At 31.8% G+C, this 25,367-nt stretch overlaps 1 protein-coding gene across 1 annotated transcript in view; it reads left to right on the plus strand.

Annotated features, from left to right (window-relative positions):
- The first annotated feature begins 594 nt into the window (after positions 1-594).
- Positions 595-25,367, plus strand: part of LOC144856236 (uncharacterized) — a 34,845-nt gene continuing 10,072 nt past the window's right edge. Inside the window, exons 1-2 of the mRNA XM_078714186.1 lie at positions 595-602; positions 864-935. Of these exons, the coding sequence (XP_078570312.1) occupies positions 595-602; positions 864-935 (80 nt within the window). The remainder of the gene's footprint in view (positions 603-863; positions 936-25,367) is intronic.

Raw genomic sequence — 25,367 nt, forward strand, 5'->3', positions numbered from 1 at the left:
GTTAAACTAAACATACATTGGGATTTCAAAACAGCGCGAGCGTATGTTTATTTACAACATTTACAAGGTATTTATACGACTTGAAATCATTGCCTGGAAATGTGGTTTAAAATCTTATTTCTACTCTAATTTTATACTTCGAATATGCTGCAGATTTACATTGTAAGTTAATTAATCATGTTATGAAATTAGACATGTGATATAAGATATATGATATGTGTAGGTATTAGATGTTTCTAAAATGTCAATTTACTAACTAATAATATGAGTTCAGATGATTTGATTTAACTTTGTTTGTTTAAAAAAAATATTTAGGACATTTAGTCAAAAGATCGCCGACCAGGCAATGGTTGGGATGCTCCTTTTAAGTTACTAAACTGCCTTTGTCTAACATACAACTAACTAACGCTAAGTAGGCCTACCAACATCTACCACGTGTTCAGCGATTAGCAAAATGGCCCGTAATAACATAATAGGTTCATTTTTTTCAATAGAAAGGGCTAATAATACTAGCACTTTTTTTTGGATTATGAACCACATGGAATCGTTTTCATTGATATAGGAAAATCGATTCTTTCTATGAACAATTACTTAATGGCATGGTAAAGCGGTTTTGAAAGTTCATACCCAAATGTTTCGATAAACTTGACGCAATGTTCCCGGATATCACTTCATGCGTAACATCAATCGACGTTTTGGGAAAAAGTTTAAATTAAGTTTAAGTATATTACTAGCACTTTTACTACGTTTTTTCTCATGTATAATAACGGCCTGACCGTTTATCAATTGACTTTCAGATGAATGACATCCTTCAAAATAACTCGTGAATGTTTAATTATTAACTGTTGTTGTTTTTTTTAAAGGAAGTTATTCGACAACGACTTACAATCATTGCCTGAAAATGTATTTGGTGGTTTAACATCTTTGCAAATACTGTAAGTGTTTTTTCTTATAATTTTATGCTTCCAAAACATATTAAGACTGCTGATTACATTGAAAGGCAATCATGTTAATTATGAAATTAGACATGATATAAGATCTGATATTTGAAGGTTTGCCTGATTATAAGTATTCAGTGGAACCTATTAAGGCAGTACAAAGTGTCAATTTACTAAGGAAAAACTAATAATAATAAGTCCAGTTATTTCATTTAACTTTGTTTACTTAAAAATATATCCTGAGTGACTTACAATACATCATAACAATAATGTGGAGTATACTTCTCACGTCAATAATGCTTGTTGACGCTGTCACAAGAAACCAGTTTAATTTCTAGTCGCGTGTTAGTCGCGTGCAACGCGACTCTACAGCTCACTCTGTCGGTCGGTTGGTCGGTCGGTTGGTCAGTCGGTTGGTTGATCGGTAAACACTAACTTGAGCACGCGACTGCAGTCATGTATATGGCCTTGTTACTACAGAATGTTTGTATTCGATTTCATAGGTGTGTCTATTCAAATAATCATTTGATCACGTTATCATAAATACTGGGTGCAGTAGGCCTATATTCTGATATTTAAATGAATGATCCATAAACGCCACGGGTTTTAGAGTACTTTCAACAGTAAAGTTCACCGGTTGCCTTTTAAAAGAATATAATCTAAATTGTAATCGATTGTGTGACAACGCCAAGTAAAATTAACATTAAATAATACTTGGAAAAGGGTGAGATTTGTTAGAATGTTCATATTATTTCTTTGATAAACCAAATGTGAAGACTAGAAACACAAAGTGGAAGACCAACGTTTAGTGAATCTTAAACGATTCTACACATGTCAGAAAGTCTCGTATTTAGGAAGTTTATTCAAAAGATCAATCAGGAAATTATTAGTGAATAATTTTAAGTTACTTAAACTGACATTTGTCTAAATTTAAACTCACTAGAGGGTTCGCTCGCTTCGCTCGCGCACCCTCTAGTGGGTGTACCCGAATGGTCCTCGAAAACATGACCAACGCCTCTGGAAATTGAACTTGACAGCAATCGGTCGTTATAGGAACGTAAAGGGGAAAAGTTCTTCAATAGATTTATTTATTTGTAAACAAAATGTACATTAATTCTCCTGTAATGATGTAAAAACTTTACAACAATTGGTATTACAACAATTGGTAATAATGCAAATAATATAATTGTAAAGAACAGTACACAAATAATATACATATTATATTATTATATATATTATCTGAACGTTACACACAGGAGGAAACCGTTAATAGGGGTCATCAACCACTCTAACGTGACCGTACCAAGAGACCAACAGTAGTTTATCAAAGTGGGTGACAGTGAGCGAGTCTTTAACATTTGTATCACAATATATCATGACAACAGCATCTTGTTAATTTTGGAAAAAATGATCAAATAACAACTTTCGTAGCCTACTTATATATCGGTCGTAGTAGACACCATTTATAATTATAAATAGAGCAAGCAACAGAAACAATCATTATTATTATTATTCAGAACATTTATTTATCTTCTCTTTTATATTAACAGTGTTTGTAAAAAAAACCAATTTTAAATAAGAGAGGCGAACCCCAGAAAGTGTAAACTTGTGGTGGGCTGCCAAAAAATAAAAAATATCAAAAAATCATAAAAAAACCAAAGTAAACAAAAATAACCGATTGAAAATATCAATGAAATTTGAATTAATATTATTTAGGATTCAGTGATTATATGTGGATAATAGATGCCTTTTTAGCTTAAAAGTGAAATTTTTTTTTGTTGGCGATTCGGTTATGTATTTGGGTAAGTTGTTCCAATATTTTGGCCCTGAAAACTGAATGTTATGTTGGAAAGATAGTGTTTTGTGTAATGGAATATGTATTTTATTTGAGGTTCTTGTGTTATGACTATGATAGTTGAAATTGAATTTGAACAGGGGTTGAAATTGAGCGGGGATTAGGGAATTTAACCAAGAGTATACAAAAATACATTGTTGAAGGCAATTTATATCGTACATTTTTAAAAGGGAAAGGGATGCAAACAACGGATCTGAGTGGGCTCTTGGAGGCGAGTTTGAAATGTTTCTAATACATTTTTTTTGTAGTAAAAGAAGTTTGTTTAGGTACGACGGATAAGTGTTCCCCCAGACAATATTGCAATAGTGGAGATAAGGAAGAATAAGGGAGCAATATATAGTACGAAGGATGTTTTGAGGAATAAATGCTGAAAGTCTAAAAATAATACCAGAACTTTTAGATATTTTGTTTTCGATTTTGTTAATATGGGCTTTCCAGGTCAATCTAATATCTAAATAGACCCCAAGAAATTTTGTTTTATTCACTAATGGTATTTGGTAAGTGCCAAACTGGAGTTGGTTTGGGCATCCTACTAGTGGTTTGGGCGAATTCCGAAAAATCATAAAATTGCACTTCTTAAAATTTACGGAGAGCTTGTTTGCAGAAAAGTAATCAGGGATGCTGGGTATGCTATCAATGGTAACTTTAAGGAGCGAGTCTAAATTTGTGTCAGTATATAGGAGGGTGGTATCGTCTGCATATAAAAGGAATGAAAGTAATTTTGAGGATCGGTAAATATCATTTATATATAGCAAGAACAGTAGAGGGCCTAACAGGGATCCTTGAGGGACTCCACATGTAATGGGTTGGAGATCGGATATGGATTGTTTAAATTTAGTGCATTGGTAACGGTTGGTCAGATAACTTTTATAAAGATTATACGCAGGGCCACGGATTCCATAATTAAATAATTTTGTCATTAGGATATCATGGTCTATTGTGTCAAATGCTTTGGAAAGATCGATAAAAAGGCCAATTGCTAATTTGTTTTTTTCAAATGCTTGTACAATCTCGTTTGTTAATTTAAGAAGTGCACTAGATGTGTTATGATCCTTACGGAAGCCAAATTGATTTTTGTATAATATGTTATTCTGCTGAAGAAATGTATATGTTCTGTCATAAATAAGACGTTCAAGAATGTTGGAGAAGATTGGCAGTACTGAAATGGGGCGGTAATTTCCAGGGTCGTGTTTATCACCGGATTTGAAGATCGGGGTAACTTTTGCTAACTTGAGACTATCGGGAAAGAAACCGTTTGATAAACATAAGTTAAAAATATAGCATAGGGGATCTGATATTTGATGAATAACTTGTTTGATAATAGATGGACTTATATCATCAATGCCAGGGGATTTGTCATTTTTGAAATTTTTAACTAAGTCGATTATCTCATCGCTGATAACAGGACTGAGAAATATAGAATTTAGGATAGGAGGGGGAAGATAAGTTTTATAGTTTACATTAGAAGTATTAATGTTTGGTGCGAGATTAGGCCCAATATTTACGAAATAATTATTAAAGTGGTTGGAAATGGTAGTAGGGTCATCTGTAAGATTACCCCCGCAGTCAATTACAGATTCACCGTGATCACTCACTACACGTTTTTTAATTAAGGTGTTTATAATTTTCCAAGTACCTTTAATGTCATCTCTTTTTTGGTAAAATTGATCTTTATAATAATCCTTTTTAGCTTTTTTTATTACAGAATTTAGTTTATTTCGAAATTTTTTGTATTCAATTATATTTCTATTAGTTGGGAATTTTAGAGATTTAGAGTACAGTTTATGTTTGACGGAAGTAATGAGTCCATTGGTCATCCAAGTCTTAAGTTTTTTATGTTTATTAACCCGATCTTCAAATGGAAAATGCTTATTAAATAACTGTTTAAATTTTGTTTCAAAGGAGGAAAATGGGGTAGGATCGTCAGTTAAATAAATATCGGTCCAAGACACTCTCTCAAGTTCTTCTCAAAGTTATTTATGGTGGTGTTATTGATCTTACGAAATGATTTTGGGGAATTTGGGCATTTGTCGTATGAATTGGTAGAAAGTGATGTAATATTAAAAATTGGTAGGTGGTCACTAATATCGCTGTAGATCAGTCCATTAATATTAGGGAATTCAATATTGTTGGTAATTATGTTATCAATTAACGTTGAGGAGGTTTGTGTAATACGGGTGGGTCTGTGGATTAAAGGAAGGAAGAAATTACTAAATAGTAAGTTGACAAAGTGTCTTGACAGATTATTTGACTGATGTTTTAAAATGTCAATGTTAAAATCCCCCAATAAATAAATATATATATATTAAATAATATTTGTTTTCACTGGACAAGTTGTTTAATAAGGCGTCAAACGATTCAATAAAGTTATTTGCATCTAAAGAGGGGGCCTTGTAGATGACACCAACAATAATACTTTTCCCAGACTTTCTTTCAATTTCGATAAAAAGTGATTCGTATACGGAACTATCAGATAGTAGATCGACCCTTTCATTAAATTTAATACCATTTCGGATATAAAAGCCAACACCTCCACCAGCCCTCGATAATATAAACAGTAAAAGTGTTTCCCTGGTCACGCCTACCAGGCCTCCTATAGTAACACTGAATCACACCTAAATTTGATTAAATGATTAATAAAATAGCATAAATAATTAGTTCAATTAGCCTCCTATAGTAACATTGAATCCTATTTAAAGCAAATTTTGATGTAAAAAATATCGAGTGTAAATACATTGATGATGAGGGAAGAATGATAATTCTTTGTATAAAATATGGGAAGAAAATAATTAATTTAATTAACGTTTACTCACCTAACAATTACAAAGAGAGAGCGTTGTTCTTTAAAAAAGTAGAGAAAAAGATCGACACTCTATGTAATACAACTGACGATTATACCATCTTAGGTGGAGACATGAACTGCGTTCTTGATAGAAAATTTGACCAAAGAAATAGTGTCCATAATTATGACAACTCACCATTGATTCTTAAAAAGTGCATGAAAAAACATAACCTATTAGATATATGGAGACATTGTCATAACTGGAAAATCACAATTCACCTGGCGCCGTAAAAATACCTACAGAAGATTAGACTTCTGGTGTGTCTCAAAAGCCCTACATAAGAATGGTGACATTATGTCAACAGATATAAGGCCCTCAATTTGTTCCGATCACTTAGCTATTTCACTCAAATTGTTAAACGAAGACAACGACCGAGGACATGGAATCTGGAAAATAAATAACAGTGTCCTTAACGATGAAAATTACAGTATTGCTATAAAAAGAATATTTGAAAAGGAAAAAAAAAATAAGCATAACCTAAACCCAGAAATGTTATGGGAATATATAAAAATAAAAATTAAAGAATTTTCTATAAAATATTGTGTAAAAAAAGAAAAAACGAAAAACATTCAAAAAGAAATATTGACCAAAGAAGTCAAAATACTAACTAATCAATTAGATAGCAGTTATGATGAAGGAATAGATAAAGAACTTAGATCAAAATCAAAAGATCTCGAGGAAGTATACTAAATTGAAGCACAAGGTGCCAAGATAAGATCCAGAATAGAATGGTTTGAGAACGGAGAAAAAAACACCAACTTTTTTTTACGGTTAGAAAAAAACAATGCAAAAAGAAAACATATTACTTTAATAAAGAAGAAAATGGTAAATATACCTCTGATAAAGAAGAAATTTTTAAAGAACATGTTATATGAAGACAAACAGATAAAAATAGAAAATATAAAAGATTACCTAGAAAATACAAATGTGAACACACTTTCACAATGTGATTCTGCAAAATGTGATGGAATTATTCTAGAAAAAGAACTCACGAACGCTGTTGAGAAAATGCATCTAAACAAAAGTCCAGGATCGGATGGATTAAGCGTCGAATTTTATAGAACCTTCTGGAATGAAATTAAACACATTTTACGCAATTCTTTAAATTATAGTTACAATCAAAATAAATTATCCTGCTCACAGCGAGTAGGAATAATAAATCTAATATTCAAATCAGGTGAGAGAGAAAATTTAGAAAATTGGAGGCCAATTACTCTACTTAACGTAGATTATAAAATTATGGCGCACGCCCTTTCTAACCGAATGCACGACGTTATTGGTTTGATAATAAGCAATGACCAAAAAGCATATATAAAAGGAAGGGTCGGCGGAGAAAATATTAGACTAGTAGACGACTTACTAAATTTTACAAAAGATAAAAATATACCTGGTGCAATGATCTTTCTTGATTTTGCTAAGGCTTTTGATTCCATAGACAGAAAGTTATTGCTTAAAACACTCGAGAAATTTGGCTTCGGCAAATCGTTCATAAAATGGATTAACTTAATTTATACTGATACACAATGTAAAGTGATAAACAATGGTTGGGACTCTGAGAGCTTCAAAATGAATTGCGGAGTTAGACAAGGGTGTCCACTGTCTGCCTTATTATTTATCTTAGTTGCCGAAATTATGTCAATAAATATAAGAGCGAATCCACTCTGCAAAGGCATCACACTACCAAGTACAGAAAATGCTGCAGATAAAATTGTTAAAATAGCCCAATAATAGCAGATGATACTGTAATTTTCACGCGTGATGGACATAGTTTAAAATATTTTTTTGATGAAATTAAAAAATTCTGTGATATATCAGGCTTGAAATTAAATTTTAAAAAAACAAATGGCATTTGGATTGGATCAAGCAGATTTCTTGATTCCTCTCCATATAATATTTTATGGACAAAAGAACCAATTAAATTCTTAGGAATTTACGTTGGTTACAACGAAAAGTTGTGTGAAAAAAAGAATTGGGACGATAAAATTGTTAATTTGAAAAAAACTTTACAGCTATGGAAAACAAGACACTTATCTTTCTTTGGAAAAATAATAATAATTAAAACTCTAGCTATATCTAAGCTCATTTACAATGCTAGTGTAATAAATGTACCAACATATATCTTTCCTATTGTTGAAAAGGAAATTTATAATTTTTTATGGAGCGGAAATAGAGAAAAAATTAAAAGAACAACACTTATTAATAAAAATGAAGGCGGAGGTCTCAACATGGTTGATTTTAATGCATTAGTGAAGTCTCTAAAACTGAGCTGGGTCAAGCGTTTGCTAAGCCCAGATCCAGGGAAATGGAAATTTATCCCTAGACATTATATGTACCCAATAGAATGTACACTTAAGATTAGTAAAATTAATACTGAAAATCATACAATTTTAAAAGATATGCCAGTGTTCTATCAACAATTATTAAAAGCTGTTGTGATTCTAAATAACATATTCAGTACAGAACCACATACTGTAAACGAAATTAAATCTCAACAATTATGGGAAAACAAGTATGTAGCACTAGATGGCAAATCAATATACTTCTGCTCCTGGTTAAATTCTGGTATCAAAACAATCAATGATTTAATTGTTGATAATGAACTAATAACATATCAAAAGTTGATTCCAATGTTATGTAACATGTATGGAAAACAATTGTTAAAACACCGAATGTTGAAAATGAAATAGATAAAACCTTTGACATGCTTACATTTTATAAACAAAATAAATCATCTACGTTTTATAGATATCTTATTAATAGTAAAGTCTCTATCCCAAGATCACAAGTGAAATGGGAACAGGAATTTGGTGTCGATTTAAATTGGCACGCACTATGGTGTAATAAAGTTTTAAACACCAAACATATTGTAAAAGTTGGTCAATTCAACTTTAAATTGTTACACAGAATTATAGCATGTAGGAAAAAATTTAAACTATGGAAATTAGCTGATAGTGATATATGCCAAAAATGTAAAATAGAAGTAGAAAACGAAAAACATATGCTTTATACATGTAATACAATTCAGCCAGCCTGGAGAAAGTTCAATTCAATGATTGTTAAGTGTTTTCCTGTTAACGAAACACAACACAACTTTTCAAGTTGGACTAGTATAGTCACTGGAAATACAAATAGCAAACTCATCAATGAATTAATTTCTGTTTTTTGTTTTTCAATATATAAATCATGTATAACATATAAAATAACGTTGAAAAACGAAAATGTACAAAGAACGATATGGAACCTATACAGAATAGAACTTTTTAATTTAATTAAGAATGAATACGCATGTAACATTATCAATGCTAAAAAAAAATGGGCTAACGTCAAAGAAAAACTGTCAGAATTTTTTCAGTAAACTTTAATGGAAATAAAGTATATTGTCTGTATGTATACGTATATTATACTTTTAATTTGTGTATATACATTTCCATTTTATTACTTGAAAGTTTTTATAGGTTTTTTTATGCCCGTGTATATAGGTCTAATGTATTATATTTGTGTATATTTTTTATCGTTCTTGGTTTTAATGTTAATTTTATGCATATGTGTATATATTGTATGGGTATGTGTATGTATATATATGTTTGATATATATAGATATATGTATTTCTATATATATACGTGTGAATGTATTGATATTATATATATATACAAATATGAATGAAAAAGATCAAGACTCAGGTTAATAATTCAACATATTTATTAACACTACAAACTGTTTCATGAGAGAGATAAAATACCTCCTCAATCTTCAAGTGTTAGGCTCTGAGTAAAGTAATTAGAAGTACAATGATCAGTAAGAGACTGTTTATAGTTAATATATGCAAGCAACAAAACAATAGTTGTATATTCAACCGTTCTATTTATCAATAGGTGTCTTTAATTAGTAACCTTTATATCTCAATAAGAATTTTCTTCTGTGTCTGCATGTGCTAAATAATTCGTTTCTTTGATTAAGAGAGCAAATATCAGGCTTATATATAATGAAATATTTCTCTTGCAGACATAGTTTGCAGCGTTTACTTATATTGGAATAAGGCTTACATTTGGCTAATACTCGCCATTTAATATTATATTTAATGTTGTCATCTTTAGTTTCCAAACATGTTAGCTAAGCACTGTACTATTTTTAAATAAGTTAACAAACGTTTCATAACTAAACAACTTTTTTTCATTAAACATGCAATATATTTTGTAATAGATAACATAACAAAAAAATATGCAGAAAATAATGTAAATATATATATGAGATTCTGTAATTGTTGAATAAAGGTGGTAGTTAACCACAAAAGAAAAAAAAAAAAAAACATTGAATCGTGAACTACAATGTGATTTTTTTTTTAAAACATTTTGTAGTTCACGTAAAGTAAATGCCTTTAATCAATATAATTGATTAGTTGAATATCTAAAACAAATTAATTGCAGTAGGCCTAGTTCACGATGCGTTGAACCACTAAAAATAAAATATTTGCATTTAATATTGAATGCCGCCACCAACGGCCATTTTGCCGGAAGTGACGGACCCGGAAGCCAGTTGAACAACAGCGCGAGTGTGTGAAAATATAACCTTGTGATGCCACAAATTTCGATAGGTAACGCTGAATTTTGTCGTTGTAAAAGACAAAAATGGAACAGTAGCGTTGATCTGAACACTAATGTTATCAAATCTACGTTTCGCGGTACATCTAAGATAGATAAGGTAGGTATCCAAGGCGAAGATTTATACCGAAGTTTTTGCATTGTGCTCGCCTATATCAGAATTAACCATAATTTATATATAGATTGACGCTTAATCGCATCTACAACTGTATTTTGCGAAATGGCCCGTGATGACAATGTCTGAAAGTTCACAGTAAAATGTATTTGGTAGATATCTCTTCAGGAATGCGTAAAATGTATTATGTAAGGCAACATGTAGAATATTCAAACTAACCACTGAATATACATTTCTTCGGAGGGGAGAGAATTAGTATGCTTAATGTGACTAACATTTTTAAAATTTCTTTTTCTGCTTGTATACGTTTATTTTCTTGTTACCCCGTCACTTGTTATTATCTATTTTTATAGCTCTGTCTACACTTATCAAACTAGTTTGACAACCAAAATGTGATGTACCCAATTATGCTAGTGATATGACATCAATTTGGGCACATCACATTTTTTCATACAAAGTTTGAAAGTGTAGACATAGCTTGAAGATTTTGTCAAAGTCGGCACAGATGTGTTTTCATACAGTATGACTTTTCCAAACTACGAAGTGTAACAGCTCGTCGAAAAAGTGTCGATCTTAAGTCTTCACCATTTATGTTTTAATTGAAATACGCGACATGTTTTTGAATGCGAAGAACCACGAATAGAAGGTTAAGTCATTATTATATGATTAACATGTACAACGAGATTTTCTGTAGCCAGGATGTTGTAGTTAATTAAAATGTTGTTGGACGTATTGGCCCGTATTCAAATGGCCGAGCGGTTAAGGCAGGGAAGCCGTTTACCGTGGCTAAAGAGCCAACAATATCGGCAAGGGTTCGAGGCCGACTCACTCCTAGTTCTGGTGGTGGAACAAGTCTTCTCGGATAAGGACTATAAATCGTAGGTGTACATTAATGTACATAGTTATAACCCGTGTGTACTTTAAAGAACCCAGTTCATCATTCCATGTATATAATACGTTAATTATGCCATAATGAAATATAAAATAGCAGAATTATTACAAACACCCATATTATTAAATGATGACGGGTGTTTGTAATAAGACTATTGATCCAATCCACGAATCATATTAATACGGGAATTACAACACGATTACAGTATTTTCCGGTAAAACATAAATAAAGCAAAAGCAGTAATAATGTATATACATGTATAGTAAAGATATAAGGGCCAAAGTAACATCAACTGGTATTATTATTAATTTTCTAACACGGTTAGTTAATTAATACAATAATTCTTGATCGTACCATCCCTTGGTATGCATACTATACATTTAATTATGTGTTGCCTTTTTTTTCACTACTTTCAGGTACTTGTACAGTAATCAAATAACTACATTACCAGCAAATGTGTTTGATGGTTTGACATCATTGACAAGCCTGTGAGTGCTTTCTCTTGTTTATCATACTTTTGAAAATAATATTTTCGTTGTAGGATAACCACAATTATTATGGTCACATCAACTTACTATGTGTAAGTGGAGTTGTGGCTTGGTGGTTATGATGCTTGGCTACCACTCCAAGGGTCCTGGGTTCAAGTCCCGTCACATGTCAGGATTTTTTCTAAGGACAAAATTTCAACTCCACTCCCAAAGACTTGTAATAAGACTTTGTTTATGTAGAGCATCTTGTATATATGTTTGTCTTGTGAACCTCCGAGGGTCTCTAATGATCAGCAATTGCTGGATGGATCACCCTCTTTAAATATGGTAAAAAAAAAAAAAAAAAAAAAAAAATGCTTTGCAACTTAACAATTACAGAATATTAATCCAAATCTAAAATAATATACCCGATGTTGTTTTTTAATTATAGTTAATGTATTCTTAATATAAAAAAAAAAATATGTACTCATTTAACACAAGCTCTTCAACGTAGTTTGTTTTATTACTGTAATTTGTTATTGTAACTGGTATGTTTTATTAAATGAGAAATTACATAATTATTAAAAATGTGTAATCATAAGATGTTGTAGCAGACAATACGTCACACTGTTTTGCACTTTGTGTAAAATATTTACAAATCATGTAATTCTTTAATTAGGCTAATTGCACCACATACTACCATGGTATAACGAACAGTTCTTATGACACATTGTGTTACAATTATAAAATGACGAATCCAATCAGCAATACATTAGGGTTATATCTATGGATAACATTCCTCTAGAAGGTATAAGTGGCAACAAGTTTAAGAAAGGATTTAGCGAAGGCAATACATAGGTCTCTACGCCAGGATATCCAGGAATACAATGTATAGTTTTTGCCAACATAATCTTGCACATTTCAGAACGTGGTTAAAGCAAAGACCTCTATTTTAAGCCGGAGTAACGTATTCTGATCTAACACACCCGATTATCGGTACTGTATCCCGATTTCTCCAGTAACATTAAAATTCGATAAAACAGCATCATTAAACATTATGATTAATGTATTCTTAATATAAATGATAAAAAATATGTACTAATTTAACACAAGCTCGAGCTCCTGTACGTAGTTTGTTGTATAACTGGTATGTTTTATTAAATGAGAAATTATATAATTATTATAAATGTTTATTCTTAACCTAATGATACAAGAACCACATGTGATACATTTGAGATTCTGTATTACCAAATTGAAATAATTGTCATAATATGTCGAGATAGCATTGACAATCGTTTAAAATCACAGACAATCCAGACGCATGGCGTTAAATGTTAAAGTTTCTCTATGCGGTTGTCCACAGTAAAACAAGAAGGAATAGGCACACTCGACATAATTGTTTCGATTCACGTATAATCTACAATAGTGTTATAAGCTTATTTTGCACGCGGAACAAATGTTATATATCTTCCTCTAAGAAAACGTCATTATAAGAGCCATTTGTTATCTATATAGTGTGGTGGTACGTATACGTTTGCGTTATCCCTCCATTACTACAGTAGTGAACTATGACATATTGTTTCATTTCATGTATGATTTGCAATAGTGTTGTAATAAGCTTATTGTTCACACGGAACAAATGTAATATATCTTCCTCTCATGAAAACGTCATTATGTGAGGCATCTGTTATATAATGTAGTGTGGTACGTACATGAACAGCGTTATTCCTCCGTAGTTAGGTGAACTTAGGAAATATCAATTCCATCGGCACAAATGAGAGAATCATTCGAGAACTCGTCCTTATGATTATCGAAAATGGATGTCATTATAATAAGTCTGATGTATATTAATGACATTGCATGCTTTTTATTTCTTCATGTTTATATTTGTCAGATTTTTTAAAAAGAAATTTGGACAAATCAGAATTTTGTATCGGGTGAACTATTAAACGGTGTTAAGGCACAGTTAAGTGTAACTTTATGCTTTAGTGTAATAGTGTTGTAATAAGCTTATTGTGCACGAGGAACAAATATTGTATATCTTCCTCTCATGAAAACGTCAGTTTAACTCTTTTCTTCATAAAAACAATTATTTTATTTTAGAAATTAATACTTCAATGAAATACGTCTGTTTCATGCGTAATACGTTCAAATGTAATATCTTTCTTTTTGCTCTTTTTGAGTTTTTCTATTTTGGCATTGTTTATGCGAACTCAAGACTATTTAATTCAGTTACTGTAGCACCGTCGGCGGCCATAACGAAACGTAAAAATATAGCAGAACACATGGATCATCGTCATTTAACTGTTGTATTGTATTGTAGATATTGATCTATGTCATCATATGATATGGAAAGTACAACATGATTACAGTAAAATATAGATAAAACATAATTATATCATGTAGAAGCAGTTAATGAAAAACAGCTAAAACATGCAAATAATGATAATACGAGCTAAAGTAGCATTAAACAAGTATTAGTATGTCCTTGTATATACCTTGTAATGGTTTCACTGCTGGAGTGACACGCCTAATTAGACATAAGCTTTTTTATACCTCTGCTGGCACAATTAGATAGGCCTATTTGTTGTTATGTTTTGTTTGTTTTTCGAAATTAATAAAATAGATAATGTTTTATCATACTATCCCTTAATACTGTATATATTATTTATTACATTTTTCACGATTTTCAGGTGGTTGGCCAATAACCAAATAACAACATTACCAGCAAATGTGTTCGAATGTTTCTCTTGTTTATAATACTTTTGAAAATAGTATATTTTCGTTGTAATAAAACCACACTTATTGTCACATAATTTCATTTTTTACCCTTTGCAAAGACAGAATATTCATCCAAAACTAAACTTATGTATTGCATTTTTCACGGTTTTCACAGATCGTTGTCCGGTAACCAAATAACTACAATACCAGCAAACGTGTTTGATGGTTTGACATCATTGACAAGACTGTGAGTGCTTTCTCTTGTTTATCATACTTTTGAAAATAGTATATTTTCGTTGTAATATAACCACACTTATTGTCACATCATATCATTTTTTACCCTTTGTAAAGACAGAATATTCATCCAAAACTAAAATAATATAATATGCCCGTTTTTGTTTGATTATGATTGATCACAAACCTTTATTTTAACACAAGCTCCTGTATGTAGTTGTGTGTAATGAGGCCTACTTGTATTCGTTTGTTTTAGATTAAATTATTATTATCATTATTAGTAAATGTTATTGAATGAAAAATAATATTATTATGAGAGGCATCGTGTAGCTATCCTTCCGTACAGTGGAATAGCACTTGTTCTTTATTCGCACGTGTCATAATGGGGGCGCATCGGTTACCTAATGTGGTGGCACGTACATTATTAGCGTTATCCGTCCGTAAGATAAACTTAAGTTAAAATTTGAACCAGCGTTATAGGCATCTGGCAACAAACAAACATACACATTCTCCTCTTTTTTTCTGCTTTTCAAGTTCTATAAATAAAAGGAGCACAATAATTGGGGAGCAGGAACATCCCGTCAAACAACTAGTCTCTTGATTTCGGCCTTCACACTGGGTCAGTAATAGCTTGCGTGTGAGGTGATAATAGGCGATAATTGTGTTTTCCCTCGCCTGCGTGAAATCAAACCTGAGGCTTTGCAGCATTGTAGCGTCGTCGGTTCCCACTTGTGATTACGCAATACAGCAGTTTGCGTCGATACGTCGCTGCGTTACGTTGCGTTGCGTTCTAGTGGGAACCACGCTTAAGTAAACAATATTACTTTATTGATATTATTATATTTGAAATTAAGATGAAGTTTACAGGGAACATACAAATAACACAATAATAAATATACCACCGAACGTCTGAACCTCTATCATGTTATATCAAAATATTCCGACGGGGCGGATCCAGGGGTAGCGATTGCTTTGCGCTACCATTTTTGAAAGCCAAATTAAATACGAAAACAAAAATAGACACGCCTCCGTACAACTGCGCAAATGGAGCGCACTTGGCAAAACTCAGAAATTCACGTATACTCTGCAATAGTGTTGTAATAAGCTTAATGTGCACGTAGAACAAATATTATATACCTTTCTCTCATGAAAACGTCAGTTTAACTCTATGCCTCTTAAAACAATTATTTTATTTTTGGAATTAATACTCCTACGGAATATGTCTGTTTAATGTGTAATACGTTCAAATGTAATATCTTTCTGTTGCTCTTTTTGAGTTTTTCTATTTTGGCATTATTTGCGAACAAGACTATTTAATTCAGTTACTGTAGCACCATCGACGGCCATAACCAAACGTAAAAATATAGCAGAACACATGGATCATAGGCATTAAACGGTTGTATTGTATATCGTAGATGTTGATCTATGTCCAGAAATCATATGATATGGAAAGTATTTCTAAATTAATAAAATAGATAATTAGGTGATCATTTAGAATAAAATGATCACCTATTGTTATTGTATAAAATCTTTATTAGGTGATCATTTAGAATAAAATGATCACCTATTGTTATTGTATAAAATCTTTATTATTTTTTTCTTTCTTTTTATTGTTTCTGTACACTATTTTGTGTAACAATTATCTCAAAAAGTTTAATGTCAATGATTACAAAAATTTCAGAATATCTTTCAAATAATATAACTTAATCCTAATAAGCTTTCCAGCGTGATCACTCATCCGTGACGACATTTATACGCCATTTTGCGAAATCACATTATCAATCATATCTCCAAAATTCATTATCACATATTAATGAAATTCACTACACGTAAACTTCAGATCAAGGGTAAAAATATTAGCAAATAAAAAGTTGCGCGTTTCAAGGTCATGCATGTGAAACCGCGCGCTAAAAATTTAAAACGCGCAAAATTAGGTTTTGATCAATTTAGAGCATGAATTAGGCCATTTGCGTGTTTCCAAAAATTACTGCGCAAAAAAAAATTTTGCGCGCGCGATACTTAAAAAGCGTAAAAAATATGAATTTTTTATACAAATCTCATTCTACTCACCATCCTTAGTACATTCACCAAATTTGAGTCAGTTCCGACTTAAAATAACGCTATACGAGCACGTTAAAAATGACAAAATGCGCACATTAATTTTACAAAAGTTCTGAAAATGGTGAAAAATAGGTCTTTTTTAAAATGAAAATAATTCTTCAGAATGCAAGATGACCCCCGATTTTTTTAACTTATTCTGGAAGCCATTGAGTTGTAGATATGAATTCATGTACACATTTGACGTACAAAATGTTTTGACGTCATCAAATGGCCACTTGAATTTAAATATTAGGATTTGTTATCTTCTTGTGTAGATTATCACATTCAACAGAGCGCATCTTGGTTATGTGTGCTCGAATTTCGCACAAATTTCAGTATGTGCTTGCTTAATTAATTACCTTTATCATGAGTTGACACTATTTTCATTTTATTGACGTCATCACGCGTAAAAACTTGAATAACGTAGGCCGTGTAATTTCACCTTCGCAGTAAATTTGAATATCTTACAGCTCTTCAGAATTGAAGGGTACCTTGATGATTATAATTTATTATGAAAGCTGATGAAATGTAGATATTAATTCATATAAAAATTAAGCCTATCGGATGTTGTGACGTTAACATATGGCCAGTTGAAGTGAAAAAGTAGTTTTTTCATATTTTTCGTCAAAGTTATACACATTTCAAAGAGCGCGCACAGCGCTTCTACGTGCCAAATTTTTTTCCAAATCTTATATTTTTTTGCTCAATTAATTATCTTTCGAAATTGTCATCTTAAAGTTTAGTTTGATAACGTCATCATGCCAAAAAATTAGAACATGTGTGTCCCGTAATTTCACCTATGCTACACTGTATATAGATATACAGTATATACTGTACATATGGCATATAGGCACAACTCAGCACTATAAGCGTATATAATAGGATGGCATACATCAACATTTTCCGATCGTATGTTAACGTACGTGCATGTTTAAAAAAAAATAATTTCAGTAAAATGATCACCTATAATTCGTCAAAGTGACGAATTAAATTCTAGTTTTTATCTTACTATTCTTTGGTACTGTATATATACTGTACTTATTTATTGCATTTTTTCACGGTTTTCAGGTACTTGTACAATAACCAAATAACTACATTAACAGCAAATGTGTTTGATGGTTTGACATCATTGACAGAACTGAGAGTGCTTTCTCTTGTTTATCATACTTTTGAAAATAGTATATTTTCGTTGTAATATAACCACACTTATTGTCACATCATTTTATTTTTTACCCTTTGCCCTATTCGTATAATTATTATTATCATTATTAGTAAATGTTATTTTTTTCGCGTGATTTATGTTTTTCCAGCCTTTTCTAGTAATGTTACCAGCTTTCAAACAATTTCGCCTTAAAATCACGTCATACGAGCACGTCGAATTGGACAATTTGCGCCCGTTTTTGATTAAAAAGTAAAAAAAATCGTCAAAATTATGCCTTTTTTTAAACAGTCATAGTTTCTAAACTACATGGTGAAGTTTTTTTTTACATATTCTGGAAGTAGATGAGTTGTTGATATCGGATCATGTATCAATATGACTAACTAGACATTTTGACGTCATCGTATGGCCACTCGAATATAAAATATAGGATTTTTGTCTCTTTTGTTATAGCTCATCACATTTAATAGAACGCATCTCCACTTATCCGTATTCCATTTTCCCCCATATTTTTATATTGTCTAGGTCAATCAATTATCTTTCGCATGATTTACCATTTTTAAAATTGTGATGACTTCATCATGTTCAAAAGCGTGAATAACTTTGGTCACTTTTTTTCATCATTCCAATAAATTTAAATTTATTATAGCTCCTCAGAATAAAAAGTGATACTCATGATTAAAACGTTTTCTGGAAGCTGTTGAATTGTAGATAGGAATTCATGTACAAATTATGCGAATCGGATGTTGTGACGTCATCATATGGCCAGTTCAATTATAACAGTCGTAATTTCATATTTTGCGTCATAGTTCAAGACATTTAAAAGAGCGCGCTTCCGTATTCTACGTATCCAAATTTATTCAACACGTTGATATGTTGTTGCTCAGATAATTTCCTTCCAAAATTGCTATCTACGTGTTTCATTTTGATGACATCATCATGGTAAAAATTGGATGAAAAAGCGGGTCCCGGTATTTTCACCTATTCTGCACTGTATGTAGTACGTATACAGATATATAGTGTATACTCTATATACTTAGACGTGACACAAAATAGAGAGCACACTAACATTTTTTCAATGGCATAATCGTTTTTCTGTGCGCAATATTCTAAAGTATGACGTCCACGTGGCGTTTGCGCTGCGGATAACCTAACTCGTCCATAGTGACGAGTTCAAATCTAGTTGTTATTATCATTATTAGTAAATATTATTAAATGAAAATAATGTTATTATGAGAGGCATTGGTTATCCTTCCCTCCGTACAGTGAAATAGCACTTGTTCTTTATTCGCACGCGCAACACATGGTTTGTATCTTTCTCTTATAAAAAACGTCATAATGGGGGCGCATCGGTTACCTAATGTGGTGATACGTACATTCAGTTTCAGTTTTATTTCACACAGCATAGTGCACTATATACATTTGTACTTTGTGTTTAAGTCTGAACCTCCAAATAAAACAAACATTAACTATTGTGATGACTGAAATAATCTAGAAGGAAAACAATACTTAATGCACTTTAAATAAGTTCTTATAAGTGCAAGAAAAAAAAAACTAAAAGCTATAAAGCATTATGAATTAGTAATTGTTATTATTAGCGTTATCCGTCCGTAAGATAAACTTAATTTATCATTTTCTAGAGTTTAGGCATCTGGCAACAACCACAAATCATACACTACCTTCTCCCATTTTTTTATGTTCAAGTTTATAAATAAAGGTGAGGTGATATCTGTTTGTACACATTACATTTTCCCCTCTCCCTCAGATTTGCACCTCCTCATGGCAATATTAGCTTGCCTTTCATTTGACATTGTTTCGAGTGCCAAACAAAGTCTAAATCGCCCACTGAAATGCTGAATACAAATAACTGTACTGTGAAATATAGCTGAAAAGCTTAATGGTTATCTATTTATTGTATTGTTATACAGTATTGTTATTAATATTGTTTTAAATCAATCCGTTTGAAATGTGTGTCTTTTTTTTCAATATTTGCAGGTCTTTATATGATAACGATATAACTACCATAGATGAAGGTGCATTCGACATTAGATTCACGTATAATCTGCAATAGTGTTGTAAAAACCGTATTGTACGCACGCGGAACAATTATTATTAAATATTTTGTTCATATCTCCCTCTTATGAAAACCTTAATATGAGAGGCACCTGTTATCTAATTTTGTGTGGTACGTACACGCATATCGTTATCTCGCCGTAGTAAGGTGAACTTAGGACGTATCTATTTCATCGGCACGAATGAGAGAATCATCTGAGAACTCACCCTCGAGATCCACGTTTATACCATGTTTTATACATTTTATTTAAATATCAACTTTTTTGATTTCTATAAAATTGAGATTTAATTAATTATAATTATCGGAAATTGACGTCGTTATTCATAAATCTGATGTATATGAATTTCTTTTCCTTTGTTCGTGTTTATATTCGTCAGATTTTTTTTGGTCAAATTCGTTTGTTCCGCAGAAAATTGTATCGGGTGAAAATTATGTTGTCATTCAACCATTCAGTAGGCCTAATTATACTTATTTCCAAGCACAATTTGACCCCCTTAGAAATTAACACTTGTACGGTATCTGTCTATAAACATGTAAGTAAAGATATAAGGGCCAAAGTAACATCAACAATTAGTATTATTATTAATTGTTTGTATTTATATTTCTGTAGTGGCACGCCGATTCTTTTGGCGCACAATATAGTTATGTGCTGTTGTTGTTTGATTGCTTTCCGAAATTAAAACAATACGTACTGATTGTACCGTCCCTTAGTATGCATACTATACATTTAATTATGTGTTTCCTTTTTTTCACTACTTTCAGATGGCTGTACAATAACCAAATAACTACATTACCAGCAAATGTGTTTGATGGTTTGACATCATTGACAACACTGTGAGTGCTTTCTCTTGTTTATCATACTTTTGAAATGTGTATTTTCGTTGTAGGATAACCACAGTTATTATAGTCACATCAATTTAATTTGTTTATGCTTTGCTACTTAACAATTACAGAATATTCATCCAAATTTAAAATAATATAACCGATATTTTTTTTTAAAATTATGATTAATGTATTCTTAATATTGGTAAAAAATATGTACACATTTAACACAAGCTCTTCTACGTAGTTTGTTGTTTTGATACTTTGATTCCTAAGTTTGATTACAGTAATTTGTTATTATAACTGGTATGTTTTATTAAATGAGAAATTACATAATTATTAAAAATGTGTAATCATTAGATATTGTAGCAGACAATACGTCACACTGTGTTGCACTTTGTGACAAAAAAATATTTACAAATCATGTAATTCTTTAATTAATTGCACCACATACTACCATGATATAACGAACAGTTCTTATGACACGAATCCAATCAGCAGTACATTAGGGTTATATCTATGGATAACATTCCCCTAGAAGGTATAAGTGGGAACAAGTTTAAGAAAGGATTTAGCGAAGGCAATACATAGGTCTCTACACCAGGCTGCTAAGGCATACAAGGTATTGTTTTTGCCTAACATAATCTTACTGACACATTTCAGAACGTGGTTAAAGCAAAGACCTCCATTTTAAGCCGGAGTAACGTATTCTGGTCTAACACACCCGATTATCGGTACTGTATCCCGATTTCTCCAGTAACATTAAAATTCGATAAAACAGCATCATTAAACATTATGATTAATGTATTCTTAATATAAATGATAAAAAATATGTACTAATTTAACATAAGCTCGAGCTCCTGTACGTAGTGTGTTGTATAACTGGTATGTTTTATTAAATGAGAAATTATATAATTATTATAAATGTTTATTCTTAACCTAATGATACAAGAACCACATGTGATACAGATTCTGTATTACCAAATTGAAATAATTGTCATATGTGGAGATAGCATTGACAATCGTTTAAAATCACAGACAATCCAGACGCATGGCGTTAAATGTTAAAGTTTCTCTATGCGGTTGTCCACAGGAAAACAAGAAGGAATAGGCACACTCGACATAACTGTTTCAATTCACGTATAATCTACAATAGTGTTATAAGCTTATTTTGCACGCGGAACAAATGTTATATATCTTCCTCTAAGAAAACGTCATTATAAGAGCCATTTGTTATCTATATAGTGTGGTGGTACGTATACGTTTGCGTTATCCCTCCATTACTACAGTAGTGAACTATGACATATTGTTTCATTTTATGTATGATTTGCAATAGTGTTGTAATAAGCTTATTGTTCACACGGAACAAATGTAATATATCTTCCTCTCATGAAAACGTCATTATGTGAGGCATCTGTTATATAATGTAGTGTGGTACGTACATGAACAGCGTTATTCCTCCGTAGTTAGGTGAACTTAGGAAATATCAATTCCATCGGCACAAATGAGAGAATCATTCGAGAACTCGTCCTTATGATTATCGAAAATTGATGTCATTATAATAAGTCTGATGTATATTAATGACATTGCATGCTTTTTATTTCTTCATGTTTATATTTGTCAGATTTTTTAAAAAGAAATTTGGACAAATCAGAATTTTGTATCGGGTGAACTATTAAACGGTGTTAAGGCACAGTTAAGTGTAAATTTATGCTTTAGTGTAATAGTGTTGTAATAAGCTTATTGTGCACGAGGAACAAATATTGTATATCTTCCTCTCATGAAAACGTCAGTTTAACTCTTTTCTTCATAAAAACAATTATTTTATTTTAGAAATTAATACTTCAATGAAATATGTCTGTTTCATGCGTAATACGTTCAAATGTAATATCTTTCTTTTTGCTCTTTTTGAGTTTTTCTATTTTGGCATTGTTTATGCGAACTCAAGACTATTTAATTCAGTTACTGTAGCACCGTCGGCGGCCATAACGAAACGTAAAAATATAGCAGAACACATGGATCATCGTCATTTAACTGTTGTATTGTATTGCAGATATTGATCTATGTCATCATATGATATGGAAAGTACAACATGATTACAGTAAAATATAGATAAAACATAATTATATCATGTAGAAGCAGTTAATGAAAAACAGCTAAAACATGCAAATAATGATAATACGAGCTAAAGTAGCATTAAACAAGTATTAGTATGTCCTTGTATATACCTTGTAATGGTTTCACTGCTGGAGTGACACGCCTAATTAGACATAAGCTTTTTTATACCTCTGCTGGCACAATTAGATAGGCCTATTTGTTGTTATGTTTTGTTTGTTTTTCGAAATTAATAAAATAGATAATGTTTTATCATACTATCCCTTAATACTGTATATATTATTTATTACATTTTTCACGATTTTCAGGTGGTTGGCCAATAACCAAATAACAACATTACCAGCAAATGTGTTCGAATGTTTCTCTTGTTTATAATACTTTTGAAAATAGTATATTTTCGTTGTAATAAAACCACACTTATTGTCACATAATTTCATTTTTTACCCTTTGCAAAGACAGAATATTCATCCAAAACTAAACTTATGTATTGCATTTTTCACGGTTTTCACAGATCGTTGTCCGGTAACCAAATAACTACAATACCAGCAAACGTGTTTGATGGTTTGACATCATTGACAAGACTGTGAGTGCTTTCTCTTGTTTATCATACTTTTGAAAATAGTATATTTTCGTTGTAATATAACCACACTTATTGTCACATCATATCATTTTTTACCCTTTGTAAAGACAGAATATTCATCCAAAACTAAAATAATATAATATGCCCGTTTTTGTTTGATTATGATTGATCACAAACCTTTATTTTAACACAAGCTCCTGTATGTAGTTGTGTGTAATGAGGCCTACTTGTATTCGTTTGTTTTAGATTAAATTATTATTATCATTATTAGTAAATGTTATTGAATGAAAAATAATATTATTATGAGAGGCATCGTGTAGCTATCCCTCCGTACAGTGGAATAGCACTTGTTCTTTATTCGCACGTGTCATAATGGGGGCGCATCGGTTACCTAATGTGGTGGCACGTACATTATTAGCGTTATCCGTCCGTAAGATAAACTTAAGTTAAAATTTGAACCAGCGTTATAGGCATCTGGCAACAAACAAACATACACATTCTCCTCTTTTTTTCTGCTTTTCAAGTTCTATAAATAAAAGGAGCACAATAATTGGGGAGCAGGAACATCCCGTCAAACAACTAGTCTCTTGATTTCGGCCTTCACACTGGGTCAGTAATAGCTTGCGTGTGAGGTGATAATAGGCGATAATTGTGTTTTCCCTCGCCTGCGTGAAATCAAACCTGAGGCTTTGCAGCATTGTAGCGTCGTCGGTTCCCACTTGTGATTACGCAATACAGCAGTTTGCGTCGATACGTCGCTGCGTTACGTTGCGTTGCGTTCTAGTGGGAACCACGCTTAAGTAAACAATTATACTTTATTGATATTATTATATTTGAAATTAAGATGAAGTTTACAGGGAACATACAAATAACACAATAATAAATATACCACAGAACGTCTGAACCTCTATCATGTTATATCAAAATATTCCGACGGGGCGGATCAAGGGGTAGCGATTGCTTTGCGCTACCATTTTTGAAAGCCAAATTAGATACGAAAACAAAAATAGACACGCCTCCGTACAACTGCGCAAATGGAGCGCACTTGGCAAGACTTGTCAGAAATCCTGGATGATCCGTTCGGCTCGTTACCGATTCACGTATACTCTGCAATAATGTTGTAATAAGCTTAATGTGCACGTAGAACAAATATTATATACCTTCCTCTCATGAAAACGTCAGTTTAACTTTCTGCCTCAAAAAAACAATTATTTTATTTTTGGAATTAATAATCCTACGGAATATGTCTGTTTAATGTGTAATACGTATCTACATCTACATTTTGATGACATCATCATGGTAAAAATTGGATGAAAAAGCGGGTCCCGGTATTTTCACCTATTCTGCACTGTATGTAGTACGTATACAGATATATAGTGTATACTCTATATACTTAGACGTGACACAAAATAGAGAGCACACTAACATTTTTTCAATGGCATAATCGTTTTTCTGTGCGCAATATTCTAAAGTATGACGTGTACGTGGCGTTTGCGCTGCGGATAACCTAACTCGTTCATAGTGACGAGTTAAAATCTAGTTGTTATTATCATTATTAGTAAATATTATTAAATGAAAAATAATGTTATTATGAGAGGCATTGGTTATCTTTTCCTCCGTACGGTGGAATAGCTGCACTTGTTCTTTATTCGCACGCGCAACACATGGTTTGTATCTTTCTCTTATAAAAAACGTCATAATGGGGGCGCATCGGTTACTTAATGTGGTGATACGTACATTCAGTTTCAGTTTTATTTCACACAGCATAGTGTACTATATACATTTGTACTTTGTGTTTAAGTCTGAACCTCCAAATAAAACAAACATTAACTATTGTGATGACTGAAATAATC

The sequence above is a fragment of the Antedon bifida genome, chromosome 11, assembly GCF_963402885.1.
Source record: "Antedon bifida chromosome 11, ecAntBifi1.1, whole genome shotgun sequence".
Taxonomy (NCBI): domain Eukaryota; kingdom Metazoa; phylum Echinodermata; class Crinoidea; order Comatulida; family Antedonidae; genus Antedon; species Antedon bifida.